The sequence below is a fragment of the Ornithorhynchus anatinus genome, chromosome 1, assembly GCF_004115215.2.
Source record: "Ornithorhynchus anatinus isolate Pmale09 chromosome 1, mOrnAna1.pri.v4, whole genome shotgun sequence".
NCBI lineage: Eukaryota > Metazoa > Chordata > Mammalia > Monotremata > Ornithorhynchidae > Ornithorhynchus > Ornithorhynchus anatinus.
Window position 1 is genome coordinate 112,559,912 of NC_041728.1, and position 25,587 is coordinate 112,585,498.

The 25,587-nt window shown below is 46.3% G+C and overlaps 1 protein-coding gene and 1 non-coding gene across 2 annotated transcripts; one reads left to right on the plus strand and one right to left on the minus strand.

Annotated features, from left to right (window-relative positions):
• Positions 1 to 10,384: 10,384 nt before the first annotated feature.
• On the plus strand, positions 10,385 to 10,522 carry LOC114815617. Its single transcript, XR_003763414.1, has one exon. It is a non-coding gene; the product is annotated as a small nucleolar RNA SNORA7 (small nucleolar RNA).
• Positions 10,523 to 15,992: 5,470 nt separating this feature from the next.
• On the minus strand, positions 15,993 to 24,071 carry GPR149 (G protein-coupled receptor 149). Its single transcript, XM_029080743.2, has 3 exons — positions 22,989 to 24,071; positions 21,037 to 21,229; positions 15,993 to 16,713 (listed from the first exon to the last, which is right to left on the minus strand). The coding sequence occupies exons 1-3, from the start codon at positions 23,829 to 23,831 to the stop codon at positions 16,232 to 16,234; spliced, it is 1,518 nt and encodes a 505-aa protein (XP_028936576.2). The 5' UTR covers positions 23,832 to 24,071; the 3' UTR covers positions 15,993 to 16,231.
• Between the last annotated feature and the right edge of the window lie 1,516 nt (positions 24,072 to 25,587).

The window sequence follows — 25,587 nt, forward strand, 5'->3', positions numbered from 1 at the left end:
AAAACACTACAAATTATCATGATAAATAGAATCAAGGGGGTGTGCACCTCATTGACAAAATAAATAGAGTAATAAAAATATATACAAATGAGCACAGTGCTGGGGGGGAAGGGGCAGGAGCAGAGGGAAAGGGGGCTTAGCTGAGGTGAAGGGGCGGAAGGCAGAGGAGCTGAGGGTGGAGGGGGAGCAGAGGGAGCAGAGGGAACAGGGGATAGCTCTGTCTGGGAAGGCCTCTTGGAGGAGGTGAGCTCTCAGTAGGGCTTTGAAGAGGGGAAGAGAGTTAGTTTGGCGGAGGTGAAGAGGGAGGGCATTCCATGACAGCGCTAGGACGTGGGCCAGAGGTTGACGGGATAGGAGTGAACGGGGGATGGTGAGAAGGTGAGCGGCAGATGAGCGGAGCGTGCGGGGTGGGCAGTAGAAAGAGAGAAGGGAGGAGAGGTAGGAGGAGGCAAGGTGATGGAGAGCCTTGAAGCCCAGAGTGAGAAGTTTTTGTTTCGTGAGGAGGTTGATGGGTAACCACTGGAGGTTTTTAAGGAGGGGAGTGACATGCCCTGAGCGTTTCTGTAGGAAGATGATTCAGGCAGCAGAATGAAGAATAGACTGGAGCGGGGAGAGACAGGAGGAAGGGAGATCAGAGAGGAGGCTGACACAATAATCCAGCCGGGATATTATGAGAGCTTGTACCACCACGATAGCCGTTTGGATGGAGAGAAAAGGGCGGATCTTGGCGTTATTGTAAAAGTGAGACTGGCAGGTGTTGGTGATGGATTGGATGTGTGGAGTGAATGAGAGAGCTAACTTATTACACTGCTCTGCGCAGAGTAGGTGCTCAGTAAGTACCACAGATTGATTAGAAAGATTGATCGGGAGAAACAGCATTGCCTAGTGGATAGAGCATGGATCTGGGAATCAGAAGGACCTTGGATCTAATCCCGGCTTCGACACTGTCTGCTCTGTGACCTTGAATAAGTCATTTTTCTGGGTTTCAGCTACCTCATCTGTAAAATGGGGATTAAGACCGTGAGCCCAATGTGGAACATGGACTGCGTCCAACCTATCTTGTATCTACCCCGCTGGTTACAATGGTGCCTGGCACATAGTAAACACTCAACAAATACCATAAAAAAAGGTAAATAAAAAAGATTAGGGGCCAAAAGACCACTTGCCCACCCTGGATCTTTCCTTGAGGTGATTAATGTGGTAGGGTGTGTTGGTCTCGCATCGATCTTTTCAGCTTCATTTTCCAGCACGGACAGGATCTTAGCGGCTGTAACGTCAACTTCTAAAACAGAGGACAGCTATACTGCATATGCCGGGTAAACATCTACAGAGAAAATGAATGAGTGACTGACTCAGCCCGCAGGCTGAAGGGAAGCCCTTAACCACAGCCGTCTCTTGGATAGATTGTAAGATCCCCCTCTAGACTTCAAGCTCCTTGTGGGCAAGGAATGCATCTACCAAATATGTTGTATTGTATTCTTCTGTGCCCTAGTTCAATGTTCTGCACACAGAAAGTGCTCATTAATTACCATTGATTATCCTGTGAAAAGAGCTTCTAGGCTTCCCCCAAACTCTGCCACCATCAAACAGCAACAAGTGTTGTTTGACTCAGTCTCCCTTCCAATCACCTCCAAACTGCTCCCACCTCCCACCCCTCCCTGTCTCCCATTTTGCTGTTGAGGGGACTAAACAGGTAGATTTTACTACCATTGGTATTTATTGAGCTCTTACTATGTGCAGAACACTGTACTAAGGGGCTGACTGACTGATTGATAGATACATATGCTTTGCTACTTATTGAGTGGGTCTCATTCCCAGAAATTTCCAAAGGGATCCCAGAGACATCCTAACCTATAGGCCTCTGGCCTCTGGAGATACAGTTTCTAGGCAACAGAGGATGGAAATTTTTCCACTTCTCCTTCAGTCTCTTTTACCTGATGCTCCTTCCATGAAGGGATTGAATGTTCCTACCACCAGGCCCTGCCTGCCCTCCGAAATCCTCTATCACTTCCACTGAAGTATGGGAACCTCAGCTCAAATGGTATTTTCCTCTATTTGACAACTTTCAAAGGGCTAGCAGGGGATGCATTAACAAGATTGATTTTTATATTTCTTTTAACCACAGATTTCCCAGGTACCTAGCATTTCATGGGTTTACTAGATAACCTATCAACAAAAATGCAATAGTGAGATTGCATCCTCCATTCGATGCTATTTTTTATGATATCTGTTAAGAACTTGTTATATGTCAAACACTGTTCTAAGCACTAGGATAGGTACAAGTTAATTAGGTCAGACAGAGTTTCTGTCCTGCAAGGAGGTCACAGTCTAATAATAATAATACTTGTTTAGCACTTACTATGTGCCAAGCACTGTTTTAAATGCTGGCTTAGATACAAGTTAATCAGGTTGAATACAGTCCCCATTCCACATGGGGCTCACAGTTTAAACAGGAGTGAGACCAAGTATTTAATCCCCATTATACAGTTGAGGAAAATGAGGCACAGAGAAGTGAAGCAAACAATTGGCAGACCCAGGATTAGAATCCAGGTCCTTTGATTCCCAAGTCCATGCTTTTTCCACTAGGCCATGCTGCTTCTCATGCTAAGTGATGCAGGGATTGGACCTAAAAAGGATATTCTCTCTTGGGAACTTGCCAAGGTGTTAAGTACTTAGTACAGTTCTCTGTACACAGCGATATGTTTGAAATAATATAGCTGACTGACTTTCTGACAGTAGATTTTCTCACCCCACAGAACATTCTCAATAGAATTTTGAATCAGGATGGTAAACAAAATTAACGTTTAACACGATACAACAAGAAACAAAATGGCAAATGAAGCACATAATCAACAAAGCAAAACAAATGTTAGGGGGAAGAAGTAATCAGTTGATTATTTGCAGACAGTTACCATCAGTCTTGAATATACACCTGGGTCTTTCTCCCTTAGGCTTTGCTGGACTCTCTGAAGTAGGCCGATCAGGGACCGAAGAAAGAAGTCACACTCCAATATAGCATCTAGTCTAGCTTTAGAATAAGGATTTGGGTTAGACAAGGTTGGAACGACAACATAAATCCAATAATAATAATAATAATAATAATACTGGTATTTGCTAAACACTGTGTGCCAAACACTGGTTTAGATACAAGATAATTAAGCTGAACATAGTCCCTCTTCCAAATGGGGCTTCTCCTGTTAAGTTTTCCCACTCACGGAATACAGATAGAACAAGGTAAGTCTGGAAGAACTTATCTGTTCTTGGTCCCTCTATTCATAATTCTCTGGACCTTTAACTGGGTTACTGGGCAACTTAGAGTGGCCAAAAATACAGGGTGGAAAATCAGGCTTCTATGATCCTGTCAAAATGGATTTTATTTATCTAGTCACTCTTTATCCCACACTGGCACTGACGATCAAGAGGATTTCATTCTAAATGTGTCTTTCTCCTCAAACAATGGAGATGGATAATCCTCCCTCCCTTTCCTCAATCATTCTTCCCCTCTTCCTCCTCTATTGGAACAGGGGAACGAGGCCAGAATCCAATAATAGCAGTCCACACAGGTCAGGTCTAGCAAAGAAGGACAGAAAGCAGAGAAACTTTTTTTCAATGGAAACTCTATGTGGAAATTAAGGAAACAGAATGTAATTGTTTGAGTTAGAGTTCAGCTGGGACCCCAAGTTCAACCACCCAATTCTTACCAAATGCGCTAAGGGGCCTTAATAATCACAAGTGTCTCTGACTCATCATTAGCAAAACTGGCTCAGTGGAAAAGATGTCATGGACTAAATTACTTGTACCACTGTCACTGTTTGAGGAGCTCCAGGCCAATACCTGCTAGCCCAAATCTGCCTAACTTTTGCTGTCCATTCAGTCCAAAGCACAAATGAGTACATTAGACTGCACAAGTCCTAAAATATGAGAGTGAAGGGACTTGATTTTAATAAATGGACCAATTGTAGTTTTAAAAAGATAATTTTCCCACAAAAATTACCGTTTTGTTTAGAGTCTTTGTGATGGTCCAGCAGCTTGTGCCCACATACAGATAAGGGGGAAAGGCCCAGAAATTTCTAGAACAGAGAAATAACTCACTCACTGGGACCCCCTACAAAGAGGAAAACATTTTTTGCAGGGGTTGTCAATCACACCACCAATTCTGGATTTTTTTTCCAAGCAGAAGCAGCAGGGCCTAGCGGAAAGAGCACAGGCCTGGCAGTTATAGGACCTGGGTTCTAATTAATGTTCCACCACTTACCTGCTGTGCAACCTGAGACAAGTCACAACTTATCTGTGCATCAGTTTCTTCATTAGCAAAATAGAGATTCAATATCTATGCCCTCTCCTTCTTAGACTGTGAGCCCCATGTGGGGTGTGGTTATCTTGTGTCCTACCCAGCACTTAGTAAGTGCTAGGCACAGAGTAAGTGCTTAACAAATGCCACAGTCATCATCAACAATCATTGAATTCCTTGAAGCTCCAAGTGTCCACTCAACCCTTGCCCTTAATGACCTCTCCAACAACCTTATTAACAAAATTTAAACCATCAGGCAAAAGCTCCCCAAATTCCCTCCCTCACATCTCCAAACCTTCCTACCTCTAGGTCTACTTCCTTATCTTTTACAACGGTCTCCAAAGAGATCTCCTTCTTTCAAAGTATACCCTATCGATTGGTGCCTTTGACCTCACCCCCTCTCATCTTCTAAAAGCATTTGCTTCCTTCCTTATTATTATGGTATTTGTTAAGCATGTGCTATATGTTCTGTTCTAAGCACTGGTGTAGAGGCAAATTAATCAGGTTAATCACAGTTTAAGTAGGAGTGAAAACAGGTATTGAACAGGTATTGAATCACCACTTTACAGATTTGGAAACTTAGGCAGGGAGAAGTGAAGTGACTTGCCCAAGGTCACACAGCAAGCAATTGACAGAGACAGGATTAGAACCCAGGTCCTTTGACCCCCAGGCCCAGGCTCTTTTCACTTAGTCCATGGTGCTGCTTTGCTTCCGCTCTTCTTTCCTAAGGACCATTTTCATTCTTTCACTTTCAGTTCTCACAATTCAGAATGTCACTAAGTCTGGTCAATGTTTTGTGCACACAAACATTTGCTGGATCCATCCCTTCCTCTCAATTCAGGTCCAGGGGTTGGTCATATCCATAATGCAGCCACACTATTATATTAAGCCTCCTCTTTGGTGTCTCTGCCTCCAGCCTCTCCCCTCTCCAGCGTAGACTTCCCTGTGCTGCTTGGATCATCTTTCCCAGAGATCACGCTACCCATATCTCCACTCCTCAGTGCCTTTCACTGGTTACCCATTTCTTCCTTCTCAGCATTTATGATCCTCACTGCCACCTGTAGCCCTTTCTGTACATATCATTTTATACTACTTAAAGCACTTATTTTTTTCATTTATCCATACTTTTTCCTCCTAACTGTAAATCTTTATACGCTGCTGTCCTACATTAGATTGAAAGCTGCTCAAGGGCAGGGATTGTCTCATTTTCATCTAGTGTACTCTCCCATGTGCTTAGCTCAGAAGTCTCTGCTCTATAGGCTCTCAATAAGTACTCTTGGTAAATTAATAATCAATCAACCAATCAAATCTTTCCATGTTCATTTGTGTCAGAAAGTCAGTCAGTGGTATTTACTGAGTGCTTAATGTGTGCAGAGCACTCTACTAAGTGCTTGAGAGAATACGATATAACCATAAACAGATGCATTCCCTGCCCACAACGAGCTTACAGTTCAGAGCGGGAGAAAGTACTAGAAGCAAATCCTCTTAAAGTTGGCAAAAAAAGAGTTAATCTGCTTTTGGGTTTTTCCTCTGGAGGTAAAGTCACTGCTTTACTGAAAATCCAGTTAGGCTTCCATGATAATTGAGGATGTTTCAGACATCATCCAATCCAAAGAGCATGGAAAAAATATGCAAGCATATGCTGGTAAATCCCAGAGAAGCAAATCCCAAGTAGGTACAAAAGGATGCACAATATTCTAAATCTGGTACCTGTGAAGCACAGTAATAGTAATAGTGGGAAACAATGTGGATTAGTGGAAAGAGCCAAGGACTGAGAACCAGAAGACCTGGGTTCTTTTCCCGGACCCATAAATTGCCTATTTTTGGATCTTGGACAAGTCAGTTAACTTACCTATACCTCCATTTCCTCATCCCCCAAAATTATCTGTTCTCCTTTCCCCTTAGACCGTGAGCCCAAATCAGGCAGGGAGTGTGACTGCTTTGACTGTATTGTATTTATCCCAGGGCTTAATCAAAGTAGTAGGAATCATAATGATAATGATAATAATAACATGTCTGTTTTGACTGTATTGTATTTATCCCAGGGCTTAATAAAAGTAGTAGGAATAATAATGATAATGATAGTAATAATAATAATAATAGTATTAGTAATTGTGGTATTTGTTAAGTGCTTATTTTGAGGCAGTCACTGTACTTGACACATAGTAAATATGTAACAAATACTATTATTAGTAGTAGTAGTACTAGGAGGAACAGGAGGAAGAGGAGAAGGAGGAGAAGGAGCAGTATTTATTGAATGACCAGTAATGCAATGCACTGTACTAAGCACCTAGGAAGTATAAAATAAGCAAATGACACATTTCCGTCCCACGAGATACACTCTAATGCGAGAGACAGATATGAAAGTATTTTACAGTGTAATACAAATGATTGAATGGACAATTGAATGTGTCGATCGCTGAGTGCTGAAGATGGGAATAAGTGGCTGCAGCTGGCTAGTGGGTTTACATGACTTGTGGTGTTGGAAATTAAACCAGAGAAGACATGTTGGAGGAGATGGGCTTTCAGAAGTGCTTTGAATACAGAGGATTGTCATCTGCCACTTATTTGGACAGAGATTGGGTATGGTCCAATTATCATGTATCCAACCCAACAGTTAGTACAGTGATTGGCACAAAGTACTTCAGAAATGCCACAATTATTTTCAGGACTTGGGGTCTCCACCACACCACATCTCTGTGGGCAGGAGGTATGTCTACCAACTCTGTTTTATTGTAATGTTAGTATTTGTTAAGCGCTTACTATGTGCAGAGCACTGTTCTAAGCGCTGGGGTAGATACAGGGTAATCAGGTTGTCCCAAGTGAGGCTCACAGTTAATCCCCACTTTACAGATGAGGTAACTGAGGCATCGAGAAGTTAAGTGACTTGCCCACAGTCACACAGCTGACAAGTGGCAGATCTGGGATTCGAACCCATGACCTCTGATTCCCAAGCCCAGGCTCTTTCCACTGAGCGACGCTGCTCTCAAGCATTCAGTACAGCACTCTGCACACAATAAATTTCCATTGATTATTTCCTCTCCTGAGCTTTTGAGTTCTCCCTTGCCAGCTCAAGCTCTCCTTCCTCCTTGTCTCCCTCCTCTTGTGGTTCTTTGTCTTTGCCTGTGTGCCCGGAGCACAGGGGGAGGGCACACAGGACTCCAGAGGAAGAACCCATAACGGCAGGGATCCAGAAGAAGCGGAAACCATGTAACGATTACAACTCCCTTTGGGAGCCTCACTCATGGCCCACCCACCTTCAGGCTGTCAGCTCCTTGTGAGCAGGGAATGTGTCTACCAACTCTTTGTAGTGGACTCTCTCAAGGGCTTAAATACAGAGGTTTGCCCATGCTAATGGCTCAATTGATGCCACTGATTGATTGATTGGTTGCTTTGATGGGCTCAACCACACAAAAACCACTGCCAATGCCTACTGCATCCTGAGCTCCATCCAATACAGGATGGGATCACACTGTGAGCCATGGGTAACTCAGGCGGGGACGAGAAGGGAAATGAAAGACGTGACATGAAAAAGACGTGAAAATCTGCTGTTCATTGTCAGAAGGTGGAAGGGGGCCTTGTGAATTTTTTCTTGTTAATGAAATCCTAACTGTAGGAGTCAGTGCTGAAGAGGAGCAAACATCCTACTGGAACAATATTTACTGCCTGCATGTTTATTTTCCCAGCATCCTTTATAACATAATAAACTGGCTGATTTCCAGAATGGGCCTCAACCATGTACTGCTATACTTCACTTAGCAGAGGTCTAGAGACATGTAGTTCTAGCAACTTGAATATGTTCCATAAACTAAATGAATTCTTGTTTCCCATAGAAAATAATGTAAAAACATTCATGCATTTCCAAGATCCAAAAAACTGACCAAAGCAATAAAATATATTAAATAACTATATTCAAATAACATTGTAAATCTATACCCCAAATGAAAGATTTTGAATTAAAGGTTTTGTGGATATACAGATATAAACATGGCTCAGAGAAGCCGTGTGGCTCGGTGGAAAGAGCATGGGCTTGGGAGTCAGATGTCATGGGTTCTAATCCCTGTTCCGCCGCTTGTCAGCTATGTGACTTTGGGCAAGTCACTTGACTTCTCTGTGCCTCAGTTACCTCATCTGTAAAATGGGGATTAAGACTGTGAGCCCCACGTGGGACAACCTGATCACCTTGTATCCTTCCCAGCACTTAAAACAGTGCTCCGCACATAGTAAGCACTTAACAAATGCCATCATTATTATTATTAGATACATTACTAGCCACCTTGTGGAAGCAGATCTTCCATAGCTAAGCTAAATTGAAATAATAATAATAATAATGTTAATTATGGTATTTGTCAAGCGCTTACTCTGTGAAAAGCATTGTTGTAAGCACTGGGGTAGATATAAGTTAATCAGGTTGGCCACAGTCCCTGTCTCAAATGGAGCTCACAGTCTAAGTGGGAGGAAGATTTAATCCTTATTTTATAGGTGGGGTAACTGAGGCACAGAGAAGTTAAGTGACTTCCCCAAGGTCACTCAGTAAACATGCAGCAGACCCGAGATTAGAACTCAGGTCCTTCTGACTCCCAGGCCCATGCTTTTTCCCCTAGGCCACACTGCAGAGGAAGAAAAGAGGAAGAAAGGGAAGAAAGGGAAGCACTTGAGCAAAGTAAATTTTGCAGTAACTATCGGGAAGTAAGAGAGTGCTGTAAGTATTCCAGGACTAAGATGAAATAGTCTTGTCGCCAAAAAGAAGAACATTATATCAGTGGATGTGCTGTAAAGCCCTCTTATGACAGCTCTTATGAGACTTTGGAAAACAAAATAGTCCACAAGGTACTTCAGGATTTCCAGGCTGCACTGATTCGGAAACAATTTCAAAATGTCCCAGTGCTCTTATCTGGAAGACTTTTGTACATTTTGGAGGAAATGACCTTTTTTTTTTGGTCCAAATCACCTCAGAGCAAATCTCACTAGTGTTAATCTAGACTGTGTCATGGAACAGAGAAAGATTTATTAGAGCAATATTTCCATAGTCCCACCCATGAGCTCTGATGTCAACATCTCTTCCTGATTGAACAAGAGCACTGTGAGGTTATCCACCCCCTAATCCTGTCCCTTCAAGTACACTGCTGCCCCACAGAGTCTGAGGACCATTCCTAACACCTAGATGGGCTGGCACTGGGATGAGGACAGAACAGAACTCCTTTCATACCTGGATGGGGAACATGTCTACAACTCTGTTGTTCTGTACTCTCCGAAGCACTTAGTACAGTGCTCTACACACAGTAAGTGCTCATTAAATATGTTTGATGGATTGATTGATTATCAGGCCTGCCGATCCCAGGCCAACAAGGAAGAATGGGTGAAGATGCTAATTTCACATAACCTCGTCTGAATCAGCTCAAGTTAGCTCCTTTGCATTCTACACTGACCAACTGGAGCCAAGTTCATGCCTCCACTCCCCAGATTCTATATAGCTAATGAGAGAATTATTGGGAAGGTTAATGAAAAGGTTGTGGATTCTAAAAAACGGTTTTCAACCTTTCCTTAGATCTGTCCACTACAGATCCATTTGTCATGGGGTTTTGTTGCATGAGAAATGCTGTAACAAATCATCCAAAATCAAATCACTGTCAAAGGTTATCATTAATGGATTGGAAATACCAAATCAATAATATGACACGTTAAAAATCAATCCACAATCCAAACACTGACTCTAATCTCAGTTGGGCTTGGCTCCTTCCCTATCTCTAGGTCTCCCTCTAACTCTAACCCTATTCTTTGCCCTAACCCCAAATCCAATTATGTTTTGAAGATCACTGAACTACACCTTTTGACATGGATCATGAAGTAAATGTGTACCATTTTGAACATTATGGACTACCTCAATCAATCAATCAGTAAATAAATGGTATTTATTGAGCACTTACTGTGTGCAAGTGTAAGCACTTGGGAGAGTATAATAGAAGAGTGTTGTTAGACTTATTTCCTACCCACAAGGAGCTTACAGTCTAGAGATTGTCCATTAGAAATTGGATGATGGATCTCTTGAACGATCTACTTGCACAGGACTTTTATTTGGGGTAAAGGACGAGGTCCCTCTCAGAATTACATCTGGAGAGTTTTCAGTCCTCTAACAGTCTTGGCTATGGGAGGGAGAGTCAAGCAGAGGCCTACTCATTCCATTCCTAGCTTGGTCGGTGGTTAGCCAGTGGAAGGCAATCTGCTACAAGTCAAGACTCACCTGTGCTGGGCAGCAGCGACATGGGAGAGAGTCAAGTGTGGAGACTCAAGTTTACTGTGCAGAAGAAGGCAGTGGTAAACCACTTCCATATTTTTACCAAGAAAACTCTACGGCTACACTACCAGAATGATTGCAGATGGAGGTGGGGCATTCTGGAAGAGATGTGCCCAATGGGTCAGAGACAACTCGACTGCATAAGACAAGACCAAGGGAAGGGGATATCCCACTGCTGTCAGTCAGGAATGACCTTGAGTTGTTTTCCCAGTAGTGGGGATGGATTATGCAGAGCAATCCACATCTCACACCCATCCCTCCCGTGACTAGCAGTAGGCACTGTGAGATAATTGCGTAGGTGTTTGGCTGGCACTATGGGCTTGGAGAGTCTGGTGAACAATCAGGGCAGACTGGGCAACTGCACAAAATTTTGAATCTAGCCCCCCTGTAGATTGTAAGTTCCTTGTGGGCAGGGATATTGTCTACTAACTTTGTTACATTGCACTCTGTCAAGCATGAAGAACCATGCACGCAGTAAGCACTCAAATATGACTGATTGATATTCATTTGATATTCATTTGATATTGATATTCAGAGAAGCAGCGTGGCTCAGTGGAAAGAGCCCGGGCTTGAGAGTCAGAGGTCATGTGTTCGAATCCTGGCTCTGCCACTTGTCAGCTGTGAGACTGTGGGCAAGTCACTTAACTTCTCTGTGCCTCAGTTACCTCATCTGTAAAATGGGATTGAAGACTGTGAGCCTCACGTGGGACAACCTGATTACCCTGTATCTCCCCCAGCGCTTAGAACAGTGCTCTGCACATAGTAAGCGCTTAACAAATACCAACATTATTATTATTATTATTATTACAACAGTAAGCAACGTGAATATACTAAGTGTCATGAATGCCAAAAAATATCCTGGAATCAATGGTAAAATTTTTGTATTCTCTAATGGGCTTTTGGAACATGTGGGGAAGAGACGATCCATCAATCATCAAAATGTTCCTTCTCTGGAAATGGAACTAATGCTTTAGACTTTACATAAAAAAGTGAACAAATCAACCAAACCCTGGCGCGCTCCCCAGCTAGTCAGTGTCAGACCCAATGCAATGAAAAATGATAGTCGGTGTCAGATCCAAAGTAATGATAAAATCGGAGCCCCATGTGGGACAGGGCCTGTGCCCACCTGATTGTATGCTTTCTACCCCAGTACTTAGCATCATGTTTGGCATATTATGAGTGCTTAAAAAACACCTCAATTATTATAATTATCCTGGACTTGTGTAAAGCAGTTAACACAGGCAAGCTGGATAAAAGGAAAAACAGGGAGAGGTATTGATTAGAAGAACCACAATATCCGAGGTAGGGCTAGGGTCTGAGAGGGAAGATCTTGTCAAAATTCCATTTAAATGGACCCCAAAGCCAGTAAACTGAGCCCGTGTTTGATTCAGCTCTATTCTCTCCTCTTGCAGGAGAGATAAGGAAGATTCCCAAGAGTTCTTCACAGATCCTTTTACACGCTCCCCTGTCACGGGTTGTGGGGGGAGTAGCTGCAAGTCTCTAGAAGAGGGGTGTGGTTGGGTTAGGACAGAGCCACTATGGACCCTTTTAGTGTTGTATGTGCCAGCAGGAGAAGAAGACAGGAACAATGCCTTTCAAACTCGTCTCACGTGACTCTTGGCAACTCTCCCTGGGTTCTAGTTGGGTGAGGAGATGCTGAGGAAGAAGAGTCTATCCAGTTCAACATCCCCTGCTCATATGGGATTGAGATGTGTTTAGTAAAAGTCACCCACTCTCTCACAGGCATGTGACACTTTGAGGAAACTAAGTATTTTATTTCTCACGTCGTATTTCCCTTCTCGTCAAAGCTCAAAGCTAACATGGGTGATGACTTAAAAGACCTGGAAACCGAGTTGCAGAGTTGAAGATTTTGAGTTTTTTTCGGCACTGGACTGACAGCCTACAGATTCAATTTCAGGGCACGCACTAGGCGAATGATAGCACAGTGTTCTTTTTTCTTGCTCTCGAAAGCAGCAGCTACTATATCATATAGTTTGTCCACCACACCAAAGGCTTACGATACCATGAAACAAATATGGCTTTATGGACAGAGCTCCTCTTCCTTGGTGAGTTCTATGGAGATTGACCATTTACAGGGTGGCTTATCAAAGCAGTCAATCAATCAATTGTACTTATTGAGTGCTTACTGTGGGCAGAGCCCCATAGTAAGTCCTTAGGAGAGTACAGTATAACCGAGTTGGTACACATGAAATGAGTTTACAGTCTAGAGGGGATGCTAAGTTCCCCGTTCCCTTTCTTAATTGTCCTAAGACCCAGTTTTGACACGGTTAGTGAAGAGGAAGTGGGATAAGGGGGAGGAATCAAGGAATCAAGGAATCATCCTCCACATCCCTATTGTGTTGTTCTCGCCTAAACACTTTGTATAGTGCTCTGCATGAAGTGAATGATAAATAAATACAATCCTGGCCAGTTGTTTAGAGAAGTGCACCTTTCATTTCCCAGGGAATTTATTTCTCCTCTCTAGAGGAGCCTCCACAGGGCCCCCTAATCCCCGAGTTCCAGATCTGCTCATCTCTCCTTCTCCACATCTGGTCCAGAACAAGTGATAATGAGTGTGATTTGGCTCAGGACCATCCCAACTGCTCTCTCTCTCCACCCTCTGCCCGCTCCCCCCCACCCCAAAAAAATCCCACCATCTTGCTTCCCTCCCACTGGCCACAGTTTCTACTTTAGCTATGGAAAGGGACCAGGACTGGCAGTCAGGACACTTTAGAAGCAGAGAGTCTGACAGCAGCACAGCCTTGTGGATAAAGCAGGCCTTGTGGATAAATCACGGGCCTGGAAATCAGAAGGAGCTGGATTCTAATCTGAATCTGCCACTTGTTTGCTGAGTGACTCTGAGGACGTCACTCCACTTCTCTGGGCCTCAGTTTACTGGGGATGAAAACTGTGAGTCCGATGTGGAACATGAACTGTGTCCAACCTGATTAACTTCTTTCTACTCCAGTGCTTAGTACAATGCTTGGCACATAGTAAGCACTTTACACATTTCATTTAAGAAATAGCACTTTTCCCAGAGTTTCTTCATGTAAATTCCCCTCTGGATTGTAAGCTCCTTGTAGGCAAGGAACATCTTTACCAGCTCTGTTATATTGTACTCTCCCAAGCACTTAGTACAGTGCTCTGCAAATATCAAGTGCCCAATAACTACAATTGTTCGATTGGTCGGCTTTCTTTTGGAAAGTGCTCCTAGGCTACCCCCCAACTGTGTTATTTGGCACAAGCAGCTGCAAATTTGGCTTGGCTCAGACACCTTCCTGGGTACTTCCAAACTGCTTCACCCTCCCACCCTTTCCTGCCTCCCACATCATCGGGGCAGGGAACTCAACAGACAGATTTTGCACCTATCAGATCTTGCTTGGAGGGGAGCCAGTGACAGAAGGAGGTGGAAGAGTCAAATTGTAAACTGATGTTTTATCAGAAAGAATCCACGCAACAAAGATTTCCTGGAAGCCCTTCCATTGTGGTGGGAATTGAACATTAGCAGGCTTATTGTTTATCCAGCATGATGATATTTATTGAACAATTATCACCCCATTCTCATGAGGCATTTCAGAGATATTCTCCCTATGATTTTATTTCTTAAAACCTCAGAATAACCCTAGGAATTTGATGCCACTAATGTGATTGCTTCAACACACACTAAAATTAGAATTAGCTTATTTAAATATACAAGGCCCCAATTAAATGCATCACAGCCAATGGTAGCTGAATAGCTACAAAATATAGCATTCTAATATACAATGGGTTTAATGAAGCTGCTGCCTGTAGGTTGGGGAGGTGTCTGACAAACTCTCACCGAAATTTCAAACTGAATTTAGACACGTAAACCCAATCATAATTTTATAATGTCAATGGTAAAAAGCATAAAATTTGCTCTCTTCTCATTCAGTTAATAAGGTGAGTTTGGATCTTTCACATAAACGTCAAATCATGGTGATTCCCCAGAGTTAACTAAAAGTGAGGGTTTAGATAATTGGACTTTGCTTCATTACAGTAAGTGTAGGAAACTACAAAGACCACCCATCTACAACATGAAACGTTCCTAATTAGTTTACAGTGAAATCCCCTGAGCTTCAACTTCCACAGATTTAATTACTTTTGGGACAAATTTTTGCATATGTCCAGGACTGCGTGTTCAGCCCTCTCTTAACCTCGCATGTAAACCGGGCCTCAGGGAGTAACTTCCACAGACAGGGCTGGAAGAGGACTCAGAAGAGGTCCCAATCCCAATTCTTCAGGTAAAGGCAAGTGACCGCTGGCCCAGGTGGACAGGGTGCTGCATGTGCATACATCAGAGAGGTCAGAGTTGATGTGCTAAACCCCTACCCCTGTCAAAGATCCATCGAACAATCATATTTATTGAGCACATCCTTTGTACAGATCGTTGACCAAAGCTCTCGGGAGAATACAATATAACAGTCACATTCCTTGCCCACAACGAGCTTAGAGTCTAGAGGATCAAACTAGATAACCTAAAAATTCAGTATTGGAGAGAGAGTCCTATCCTACCCTGATTAAAGGGATTGAATCAGTATTCCTCTTTCTCCAATCCTCGGCATTCTCAATAGTTTTTAGGAGGCAGAAATACTTACAAGATCCGGGAAGCTCTTCATATCCATAGAGAAAGGCAAATATTTCTGTAATAAACTTGCAGTAGGCTCTTTGGTTTCCTTGGATGAAGAGAGCACAAGCATTTTACCTTTTTTTTTTTTTAAATTATGTGCTCTTGGTCAAACACTGGATGATCATAATAGATTCTCAGTTACTTTTTGTCTGAGTATCTCAATGATTTTACCCAGGAAGCGTACTTGTCTTTTACAGTATAACTTGAATGCTCATATTTATAATTCAATTTGTTTTTCAGAAGACAGTGTTAGTGGGAAGCTGACAGGATTAAATAATCTTCTGTAATGGAAATTATTTCATTTAAGTATTCGGTTAGAGTCAGGAATCAATTTCAGTGTAAGAGAAACAAGAATCAACAACAGATCATCTGAACCTGCGTAATTGTGGATGCTTAGAGTCAAATTTGGGTTCTTGCCCTATGTAAATTTTTTATGGGCAGAAAATGTATTCTTCCCAGTAGAATAACTCTAGGGAGTAATATTACAAAAGCTAAAGACCGTCTAAGTAGAATCTGTGTTTTTAAAATCTGACTTACATGACTGTTCTAAAATCACACGGTGGGGAAAAAAAATGGTTCTAATTGAGCAAGTAGCAATTCAGAAAAGGAAAAAGACCAATTTAGGTTACTATTAGCTGATTGTTCTGAGGAGAAAAAGGAAAACATCTCACAACAATTTACTTTTTGCTGAATAATTTTACTTCTGGCCTTCCCAATACCTTCTAAGGTTGGGGAGGGGGGGAAGGGAGGGGAAGAACCACACACATGCTTGGGTTTATCAGGCTTGGGGATGTATTTTCATGAGTTGATGAGGCAATGGAAAAAATGTATTAAAGATAAGCAAAAATACATGGAAAAGATAGGGAGAAAGGTGGGGTTGGGGAGGACTGGGGAAAGACCCAAGTGACTGCTTATGGGGTCAGCGTTAAGCAATTAACATCACTTCTATACACCCGGGGTTAAATCCTCACCCTTGATTTCCCTGGAAGAGCAACTTCTACTGTACCTGACGGGGTGTCCTCTCAGATTTGCTCCTGCACCATTCCCAGTCCGAAAGTTCAGGCTTGCGACTCTCTTCGTGAGAAAGCCTTCTCTCCGGCCCTTCCAAATTGGTCGTCTTTTCCAAATTTCTGGAATCTTCCCTTGTAAATGTTCTGGTCTTGTCTGTCGACACCCGTTCGGTGGCTTTGTCTTCGTCCGTGTCTTGCTTAGCGTCGGAACTGCTAGGTTTGGGTTCTCTATCCGTGTCCGTTAGGATGGAGCTGTCCTGGACCAGTATGGTACTGAACTCCTCGGGCTGAGCGTGGAAGGGGTTGCTGCTATCTTTCGGAGTCTCTCTGGGGGTTTCGCTCTCACAGCTGATCAAGTTGTGATATGAAATAGAGTTTTCATCCTCATCACGGAGATTGTCGTGAGCTATCTTGTAAATCCCATAACCTTGTTGAAATGACAAACTGAATTCAAAACCTCTTCTTTTGGCTAAGCAGAAAGAAAGAAAAAAAGAAACGTTTTCCACATTTGATACAGTCGACAGCTAAGAGCCGGATGTAAGTGGTGAAGCACTTTCACTCTTAGTTTGACCACTACAAACTAAAAACAAAAAATATACTATGCACCTTATTTTGAAATGAGATGTGCAATTGAACAGGGATAGGGGAGCGTGTCTACCAACCGTTAGATCGTACTCTCCCGAGCTCTTAGTACAGTGCCTTGCACGCAGAAAGGCACTGCTTAATAAATACAACCGACTGATTGATCCTCAGGATAAAGAAACCAAGCTATGAACAGGTAAGAATTTTCATATAAATTGAAAACAAAACTCAGAGCCAATAAGTTACTGGTATTCACTTTTAAGAGGCCCCTTGTTTCTAAGACATTGGCGGATGTTTAAGTTGTTGGTAAAAATCTTAGGCCCAGTCACATTTTCTGTGGCCTGAAGATTTTATTGAACATATTTTCAAGACATTAAATGCCATCCTTTGTGTATATTACAAACATCCACATTTTCCCGGACTAGACTAAAAGCAAGCGACATCTTCAATCTTCATCTATCTCAGTCATAAAAGTGTTAGCTCCTTGAGGGCAGGGACTGTGCCTTGTACACTTTTCTATGTTCTCTTAAACCTAATAGAGTGCTCTGCACACACTATGCCCTCAATAAATGTTGTTTATGGTGATCAAGCTCAGTGATATTTGTTGAATTCTTCTACTAAGTGCTGAGATCTAGTTGTTCTCTTTAGTGGCTCTGTGGAAAAATAGCTGCGAAAATGTGCTCTGAGCTGGTATGGGGAGAAAGGAATGGGGGAGAATGGGAAGAAAGAAAAGCCTTTACTTTTTAAGAATTAAAAACCTAACATTTCTTAGTTCACAAATATAAATTTACAGTGTCAAGGTAGGGTACAGCATTGTTGAATATTACTGTTTTCTACTCCCTTGTTTTAGAAATATAGTGAAAGATTCCACAGTGAAGGAAGTCTTTTTTAACATTATGAACCAAAAAAAAAAAAATCCTTGGAGGAAGGAAAGAACCTTTGAAACTTATAAAGTTTATACAGGAATGAAATGCCCAAAATATGATTCATGCTATAATATACCCTTGTGCTTCCCATATACTAGACTCTATTACAGAAATGTTCCCAGAAGTCAAGATTTATAAACTAGACCCACCATCTGAAAAAAATGGAATTGATGAGAATCATTTGTTGTTGTTTGGTGCCAGGATGCAAATAAGGAAAAAAAAAAAGATTTTTATCATTGGACCTGGAGTAAAAAAATAAGCTACATAAGAATGATGCTTCAGTGGCACAGTAATTCCTCTACTGATTATTACCTATTGACTAATTGGGTATTAAAATTGGTTTTTAAATTCACTCTTCTGATTAAATAACATTCTCCATCCTCACATAAAATATTGGCTGGTCGATCCAAATTCGGGTTATTCTTCAAACGAGCTGAATGGTTTTGCTGTGAATATTTGCATAGCATTTGGAGTGCCACTTGGCTAAACATCAAAAAGGGGACATGGAATTCAGGCATAAATCTAGGGAATCCCAGATTAGCCTTAGTGTGCCCAGCAGAAAAATAATTCATTTTAGGTTAGGCTAGAGTTTTGGTCTTATGTCTCATGTCAGCCTCTCTATTGTCAAACACATATGCACGGCAGTAAACAGAAATGAATTGTTTCCTTGGCACACTGTAGGCAATCTCCTTAAAAAAAGGGTGGGGGATGAGGGAAGGTTAGAAGGTCATAGAACTCATGAAAACATCTCCAAAAGCCACTGCGACTGGGAGGGAGAATCTCATTTGAGTTCAGGCTGAAACCATGAGCCCAAAGGGAAGCTTTCTAAAGATTTATCTGATGCCAGCCCAGGCCATGGGAAGACTAATGAACAAAACGGGGAAACCAATCGATCATTTGGTGAAAGACTTATGACAACACTGAGTTTACTCAATTTTGACAATAGAGAAGGAAAAAAAATGGATGAAAACTGCCAACAACTCAGGCTACATTTAAAAATAGCAATCCTTCCTCTTTTTAAAGCTAATATTGCCACACACTAGAGAGAAGTAATGCATTCACTATGGGAAGTTATTTATTCTTTAGAGTCATTACAACTATCGGTCCGAAAACGAACTGGATGAGGAAAAAGCATGTGCTTCTTGCTGAAAAGTTGAACAATAGTTTACAGCTGAGGTGGTTCTTATTGGCTTTGCAATATCCAAAGTTCTTCGTAATGCCACCAGGCTCTGTTTAAATCTACCATAAGAGTTAAAACAAACTGCATCTGTCGTTATTGCCATCCCTCTATATCTTTTTAAAGGAAGCATTTTTAAAGGAAATATAAGCTTTCATTTTTTTTAAAAAAAAAACTGGAATTTCCATTTCCAAGTAGTGTTCAACGGGTAGTCATCAAAAAAGCAGTAGAATGGTGACCTCTGTTGATGGAGAGTTAATTTCCTATTTGTTGGTCTCTAGGGAGAATATTAGTTGTGGATTTTGTTATATGTTTACTATTTACCAGGAACCGTACTAAACGTTGGGCTAGATGCAAGATGATCATGTCAGACACAGACTCTGCCCCACATGGGGCTCACACTCAATACAATAGAGAGAACAAGTATTGCATCCCCATTTTTCAGATGAGAAAACTGAGGCACAGGTAAGTAAGTGAGTTACCCAAAGGCACACAGCAAGCCAATTTCAAGAATAGTGAGATGCAAAATCCTATATTTGCATTGACAATGATGATGATGGCATTTGTTAAGCGCTTACTGTGTGCCAAACACTGTTCTAAGCGCTGGGGTAGATACAAGATAATCAGGTTGTCCCACGTGGGGCTCACAGTCTTCATCCCCATTTTACAGATGAGGTAACAGAGGCCCAGAGAAGTCAAGTGACTTGCCCAAACTCACACAGCTAATGAGCCACAGCAGCAGGATTAGAACCCATGACCTCTGACTCCCAAGCCCGTGCTCTTTCCACTAAGCTACCCTCATTTATGAAATGAACCTGTGAGATGAGTTCATCCAGCCCCACAGATATCCTCCATTCCCCAGAGATTCAAGAGCAATGGGACTGCTCTGGAGATGGGGGAATGTTAAGGAAAATTCTCTCTGGGATGACACACACAATTGTGAATCAGTTCTTCCAAGGAAAGAGAGAGTCTGATCTGCTCTCTTGTCCATTTGAGCCACATGCTCTAACAGGCCGGATCTAGTAGAAGCCGGGTTTCAAAATACTGATTTTGTGTTACCTCAGTAACTACAGCCAAGGCAAACATGGGCCTCTTGGGGCTGGATCTGAAGCACCGTTTCAAGTATTGCTTAGGGTCACGGAAGAAACCTTAGACTCTAAGCCCATCTGATTCTCACTCTCACTGGCAGATCGATTCCAAGCCGAGCTACATCTTTCCCTTATTTGGATGGATGGACCAAGCCAGAGGAACACAATCCTTTCTGTGGCCGAACCCTCGTCGTTCATCAGACCGTGCTCTCATGATGGCAGGGAACGTGTCTGCTAATTCTGTTGTATTGTCCTCTCCCAAGCGCTTAGTACAGTGGTCTGCACATAGTAAGCGCTCAGTAAGTGCCATCAATTGATTCATCACTGATGCGGGCCCAGATAAGTCAAGGATGGTGCCTGCCTATATCCGTAGGGATCATCTGGCAGTTTAAAAAAGTTCATTCATTCATTCGATAGTATTTATTGAGCGCTTACTATGTGCAGAGCACTATACTGAGCGCTTGGAATCGATTCCATCCTACAGGTGAGGTTACTGTTTGAATCATGGGTATTTCCACCTGATCTGGTGGAAAAGTCCGGGATTGGAAGTCAACAGACACGTTTTAGTTTGGGCTCTGCCTCCCATCTGCCGTGTGAAGCAGGTCGCTAGGGTCGGTCACTTAACTAGTCTGACCCTCAGGATTTTAAAAGTAGGATTTCAGAGCGAGGGTCTGGGATGAAGGTGTCCTAGTGTTCGAGCAAGGGAATGGAAGACCGATCTTCAGCGCTCTTTGACGATCCAGAGCGTTGCATGTGATTGAGTCTCTTCGACTTAGCTTCTTATTAGAAATAGTCACCCAGTCCTTGTCTCCCAGTCTTCTGATGTGGGGGAAAAAAACCCCCACTCCGCCATTCTTCCAGAAAATATCTAGTCCTTTTATTTCTCTTGGGATCTACATCCCTCTTTGTCCTCTTCCCCTGCTAGTTGCCCAACCTCTGCCTTGTGGAACGGGACTTTTTTCGACTCTTTCCTCAGGCCAGACCACTCGTCCCCACCACCTGGCTCCCACAGGACTCACTTTTGCTTTCCTCCGAGGCCACGGCATAGGCGTTCCTCCTGCAGTTAATGATGCACCCACACGGAAAGTGGATCCAGTGTTCGGACAGCACAAACACGGGTGTGACGGTGGCCGCCAGCAGAGTCAGCAGAAAGCTGAGATTCTCGAAGGGGGAGCTCTGATAGCCCCCCACGTGCTGGACCAATATCTGGATCTGTAAGGGGTGGGGATGGAGGAAGGGAGGGAAGTGGGTTTGGAGATGCAACTTTCAGTCGATCGAACAACGGCACGTATGGAGTGCTAACTGTGCGCAGAGCACAGTACCGAGCTCTTGGGAAAGTACAGTACAGAAGTATAGAAAATCTTTCCACCCTCTTTCCTCTGCACACCCTCGGCTTTAGCCCGGGACCCTGGAGACAGACCAGGCCAACACCAACTGACCCCTCCGCCGCCTGCTACAGGCACCGCCACTGCTCTGACCAACCCCTGCAGAGGGGAGGGAAACAGCTCACGAAACATGGGGGGACTTTTCTCTGCTACTGTCTCCCTCCCCGCATGGAGTCTGCTAGAGTCCAAAGGGAGACGAGAGTAACGGGAGAGAAAGCGGGAGAAACAAAATAAATCCAGTCCACGCAGCAAAAAACCCTTTCTCTGGGGTGGATTCGCAAAAGCCTGGCCGCTCTGCGGCGACCTGAGTGGACGGGTTTAGGAAAAACCGGATTGATTTTAAACACGAATCCACGGTTAGTCTTTCCCTCTCTTCTCAACCCTCTCCAATGCCCCCTCCTCCACCCCCATCCCACAGGGCCGTCGGTCCTTCAGCTCTCTAAATGCCCCACATCAACCTGCTTCAACAAGTGATCCTCATCTTTGCTCCCCCAAGGACAAAAATCATCATAATAACAGTAATGATGATGGTATTTGTTAAGGGCTTACTATGTACCAAGCACGGCCCTAAATCCTGGGGTTGAAACGAGGTAACCGGGTGGTTCCACGAGGGACTCACAGTCTCAATCCCCATTTTACAGATGAGGTAACCGAGGCCCAGAGAAGTGAGGTGGCTTGCCCAGAGTCTCACAGACATTCCAAGAGCTTAGTACAGTGCTCTGCACATAGTAAGCGCTCAATAAATACTATCGAATGAAAATACTATTGAATGTAAATACTACTGAATGAAAGGTGGCGGAGCTGGGATTAGACCCTCCCTCCGAACCCTCACGTCCTCTGACTCCCAAGCCCGGGCTCTTTCCACTAAGCCAGGCTGCTTGAGCATCTCCCTTCCTCCAGACCCTCCATTCTCCTTTGGGCTCCCCAGGCATCCTCCCCGCCCCCATAAACTCCAGATTTTCTCCTCCTCTGTGACCGCCCGGGGCTCAGCAACCCCTCTCGGGGCTAAGGGTAGGCTCTAGGGCCGAAAGATGGGATCCTGCCGGGGGTCGGTACTTTCCTGGCCCCCCTCGGGCTCTCGGGGTCGACAGGCCTTCTCCCTCTCCTCCCCAGTCCTTCCTCTCCTCCCCTCTGCCAGCCAGAAGCAGCTCGCTTAGTGCTTCGATCGTCGAGCGCTTAACTGTGCGCAGAGGGCCGCACCGGGCCCTTGCTTGGAACAGTAACTTTGCACCTAGCAGCGTGGCTCAGTGGAAAGAGCCCGGGCTCGGGAGTCCGAGGTCACGGGTTCGAATCCCGACTCTGCCCCTTGTCAGCTGCGTGACTGCGGGCGAGTCACTTCACTTCTCCGCGCCTCAGTTCCCTCATCTGTAAAACGGGGGTGAAGACTGTGAGCCTCACGTGGGACAACCTCGTTCCCCTGAATGCACCCCAGCGCTTAGAACAGTGCCCTGCCCGTAGTAAGCGCTTAACAAATACCAACATTATCATCCCGAGTCATTTATTTAGTATCTAGGGGCGAGGCGGCAGTAAAGGGAGGCAGTCCCGGCCCACCGCGGTGGTCTGGGGTGGGGAGCGGGTTTCTTTACCATCATGGGGAGCCAGAGGACGACTTTGGTCAAGGCCAGAATCAAAGAGAATCGCTTCTGGGCGAAGGCCACGGCGGCGCTGCGGTCGGCGAAGGGTCCCGGGGGCTCCCTCCGGCCGGGCCGGGCCCCTGCGGCCGTCCCGTGGGCCAGCTGGCCGGCCACCCTCCGGGCGGCGGCGGCCGGGGTCTCCGGCGGGGGTCTCCCGGGCCGGTCCTCCTCGGAGCAGAGCAGCCTCGGGGTCAGAGGGACGGCCAGGGCCGCCAGCAGCCCGAAGGCCAGGGCGAAGACGGACACGGGGACCAGCGCCTGGCCGCTGGCCCGGTCCACCAGGCAGCCCCAGGGCGTGGGCAGATAAGCCCCCCAGCCGGCCAGGGGCGGCAGGCAGAGGGCCAGGCTGAGCCCCCAGACGGCCAGCACCGAGGCCAGCGCCGGGACCGTCGAGGCCCGGGGTGCTCCCCCGGCCGGGCCCATCGTGGTGTAGACGTGGTAGCCCGCCAGGACCGGCGCCTTCAGGCTGCTGGCCAGCCCCTGGCCCAGGTAGAGGAGACCCCAGGCCGCGCAGGGGGGAGCGGCCGGGCCCGGCCGGGCCCACTGCACCGAGAGGAAGGCCACCCCCGACGCCGCCCCGATGAGGTCGTCCACCGACCAGGCGGCCACCAGCAGGGCCACGGCCGTCCGGCGGGGCCGGCTCAGCAGGGCGGACAGGTGGCAGAGGCCGCCCAGCAGGGCCGCCGCGCTCAGGACCAGCGTCGAGGCGAAGAGGGCCACGTTGAAGGCGCCGGACCCCCGGCCCGAGGCCGGGCCCGTCCCGTTCAGCGACACGTTGGGCACCGACGCCCACATCGCGCGGGACCCGGCCGGCTGCCCTCTTTCTCCTCCTCCTCCTCCTCCTCCTCCTCCTCCTCCTCCTCCTCCTCCTCCTCCTCCTCCTCCGCCAGGCGACCGCTCATCTAAACAGGACTTAGCTTGGGCGGGCCCCGACCACTTTGGGCAGACCGCTCCCTCCGCTCGCTGTCGCACAGTGCCAAAGTCCGGGAGGGAGCGAGGGAGCGAGGGACGGAAGGAGTCCTCTCCTCCTCCTCTCCCTCTTTCCCACCTCGCCTCTCCCTCTTTCCCACCTCGCCTTTCCCTCTCTCCAACCCCTCCTCCCTCTCTCCCTCCTCCCCTTTCCCTCTCCCCCACCCCTTCTCCTGCCCCCTCCCCCTTTCCCTCTCCCTCACCCTCCAGTCCCTCTCCCTCACCCCCTTTCTTCCTCCCTAACCCCTCTTCCCCTCTCCTGCCCCCTCCCCCTTTCCCTCTCCCCCACCCTCCAGTCCCTCTCCCCCACCCCTTGCTTTCTCCCCCACCCCCTCTTCCTCTCTCCTGACCCCTCCCCCTCTCCCTTTTCCCCACCCCCCTTTCCCTTATCTCTCTGCCCCCCCCTCCCTTTTCCCCACCCCACTTGCCCGTATCTCTCTGCCCCCTCTCCCCACCCCCTCTTCCCTATCCCTCTTCCTCTTCCCCCCTTTGTCCCCCACCCCACTCTCCTTCTCCCCACCCCCACTCCCCTTTGCCTTTCTCCTACCCCCTTCCCACCCCCACTCCTCTTTTCCTCTCTCCTACCCCCTTCTCCCTCTTCCTACCCGCCTCCCCTCTCCCTCTCTCCCACTCCCCTCTTCCTCTCTCCTACCCCCTTCTCCCTCTTCCTACCCGCCTCCCCTCTCCCTCTCTCCCACTCCCCTCTTCCTCTCTCCTACCCCCTTCTCCCTCTCCCTCTCTCCTACCCCCTTCTCCCTCTCCCTCTCTCCCACTCTCCTCGTCCTCTCTCCTACCCTCTTCTCCCTCTCCCTCTTCCTACCCCCCACTCCCCTCTCCCTCTCTCCTACCCCCTCCCTCTTCCCACCCCCTTCTCCCTCTCCTTCTTCCCACCCCCACCCTCCACTCCCCTCTCTCCCACTCCCCTATCCCTCTTCCCTCTCTCTCTCTCCCCGTCCCCCCTTCCCTCTTCCCACCCCCCCTCCCTTTGCCCACGCGTCTCCCTCTTCCCACTCCCCTCTCCCCCTCTTCCTCCTCTCCCGGTCCCCCCTCTCCCCCAGCCCCAGCTCTTCCCGCACAGAGCGGCTCCCCCTCCCCGCCCCCCACCTCCTCCGGCCCCTCCGCGCACCCGGCTTGCAAGTTTCGGACGAGCGGAGCGGTCTCCTCCAGGACGGGAGAGGAACAGGGAAAAAGCGATCTCGGATGCTGGAGCTGACCTTTCCCAGTGGAGCCGGGCAGGTGAGCAACCCCACCCACCCCCGGCCCCGGGGCCCGGCCCCCCGAGGGAAAGAAACTCTGGAGCGGTCAAACCCGGCGGCCCTTTGGAAAGCTGCTGGTCCGTCAGGTCCTTCCCAGCCCGGTGGAAGAAAGTGAGAGTCCGCCTGGGAGCCAGCCTGCGCCGCTCACAGCTGCAGGAGGGAGGAGTCAGCTGCAAGCGGGGAAGAAAAGGGAGGAGGGGGCTGGGGGTGGGACTGGGGGGACAGGGTCCCCCCCCCTCGGACAGACTTCTGCCCCTCAGCCAGATAGGAGCCAACCAAGGGGTCTTTGGGACCCACCCACCGCCCCCCTCCTCCCTGCTCCCACC